This window comes from Limulus polyphemus, unplaced genomic scaffold, assembly GCF_000517525.1.
Source record: "Limulus polyphemus unplaced genomic scaffold, Limulus_polyphemus-2.1.2 Scaffold2348, whole genome shotgun sequence".
In the NCBI taxonomy this organism is placed as follows: domain Eukaryota; kingdom Metazoa; phylum Arthropoda; class Merostomata; order Xiphosura; family Limulidae; genus Limulus; species Limulus polyphemus.
Genome location: NW_013667958.1, coordinates 159,628 through 161,693, shown reverse-complemented (window position 1 = coordinate 161,693; position 2,066 = coordinate 159,628). Strand labels below are relative to the sequence as shown.

The window sequence follows — 2,066 nt, the reverse complement described above, 5'->3', positions numbered from 1 at the left end:
TTCAATTATACAACATTCACTTCTGTTTATCAAGAGTCAATACCACAAATCTTGTTTCAATTATACAACATTCACTTCTGTTTATCAAGAGTCAATACCACAAATCTTGTTTCAATTATGCAACATTCACTTCTGTTTATCAAGGTCAATACCACAAATCTTGTTTCAATTATACAACATTCACTCCTGTTTATCAAGAGTCAATACCACAAATCTTGTTTCAATTACACAACATTCACTCCTGCTTATCAAGAGTTAATACCACAAATTTTGCCTCTATTATGCAACATTCATTCCTGCATATCAAGGTTCCATACCACAAATCTTCTTTCAATTATGCAACATTCACTCCTGCTTATCAAGAGTTAATACCACAAATTTTGCCTCTATTATGCAACATTCATTCCTGCATATCAAGATTCCATACCACAAATCTTGTTTCAGTTATGCAACATTCACTCCTGCTTATCAAGGTTCCATACAACAAATTTTGTCTCAATTATGCAACATTCACTCCTGCAGGAAAGTTTCTAACATAAAACTTACATTTAGCATTTTGTTCATTTTTGTTTGTCATTATATTCCTTTTACTCTTCATTCCCATAGCAATAGAGAATATTGGACTGTCCTTTTGTGGAGGCATTCCAGTGACATCTTCATTGTGAACTTGAGAAGGCCAGGCACAGAGGTTTTGGTTTATGTCTGTCAGGTCCAAAGGATAAATGACCATGTGCCTATCATTAGAAGTTTCCACTGTGGCAACATCAGAGAACATGATGGTAGTAGTGGTCGTCAACAGAGACAATGATGAATTGTTACTGCTTTTACTGGTAACAGAGAAAATGTCAACTGCAATTGGTGAAACCTGGTCTCTAGAGATGAAAGTGAATATTTTGTAAACAAGTGAATCCCTAAATTTCCAATCAAACAACTGAAAACATTAAAAATTTTTACACAAATATAACAATATGTGTAGGAAATATATTTGATACTATAAAGTTTCTAAATGTTCCTTACCCAATTTTCTAATAAAGTATGTAATATACATATATCTTAAACATATTTTAAGTAGGTTTAATTAAACTAGTTAAAGGTACCTGTTAAGGAAGCAAAAATTGTATAATTCACAATGTTAAATAATGTTCCCCTTCCTTCCCTGTTTTGTTCTTAAACTCCTAATGACCTCATCAGATACTAACTGCATACACTGCTTTGTGGAAGGTAATAATTGACTCATTCAACTGATTAAATACTTGTGTCTTTAAATTCAAAGCCAAAAGTCTATTAAAAAAAATAGAAATGTGCCCTATTTCAGAGGCTTTTTTTTTAAATCTCCATTCTTGAGCAAAAAGCCCAAAACAAAATATCCCATGGACATCACTGGACAGTTTCCAGTTGTCATACCAAAAATTATGGTAATCAAACCTGTTAACTCTGGGTGATTGATTCTAACACACATACACATAAGGGATCATCTTTATAGTAGCATTTGTTGAAGTATTCTAGATGGGTATATTACATTTAGACTGTTTGATAATAATATATTTGGAAAACATTATTTATAACTTATATTCCACTAAGAATGCTGGAAGCAACAGAAAAGCACCCTTCTAACACTTGACTGGAAGTATTACAATTTTTATTTAGTGTGTGCAAGTCCATTAACAAAAATAAGATATGCATGATATGTTTACCATTTATAAAAATATGTGTATCTATTTATTGGGTTATCAAAAGCGGATACCCACAAACCAGTCAAATAAGCTGGAGAAATTTTGTAGCGATAGGCTGAGCTGTCTAGGGGCTACCCCCACTGACATGATCAGGTAGGTAGTAGGCAAAACAAGTTGCTGTTTGTGAAATTTTTTAATTATTATACTGAAAATGTTAGTGACCTTTTTAGAACATTATTAGTATATATGTGTATAATATATCGTAACCAATACTTTGAATGGTCATATATCTCAAACGGAAACAAATCATCAGCATGATAATACAGATTCCTTATTTTGTCCTTAGAGATAAATTTTCTTAAACACCTTGTTTTATAGTAAAGGGGATAGAGT

General features: G+C 32.1%; 1 protein-coding gene across 2 annotated transcripts in view; it reads right to left on the bottom strand.

Moving 5' to 3' along the window:
• LOC106466700 (eukaryotic elongation factor 2 kinase-like) overlaps window positions 1-2,066 on the bottom strand; it is a 36,682-nt gene that overhangs the window by 20,850 nt on the left and 13,766 nt on the right. Inside the window, exon 3 of one of the 2 annotated variants that reach the window (XM_013926996.2) lies at window positions 547-872. In XM_013926996.2, the coding sequence (XP_013782450.1) occupies window positions 547-775 (229 nt within the window). In that variant the 5' untranslated portion in view covers window positions 776-872. The remainder of the gene's footprint in view (window positions 1-546; window positions 873-2,066) is intronic. The other variant, XM_022394775.1, reaches the window with a different exon arrangement.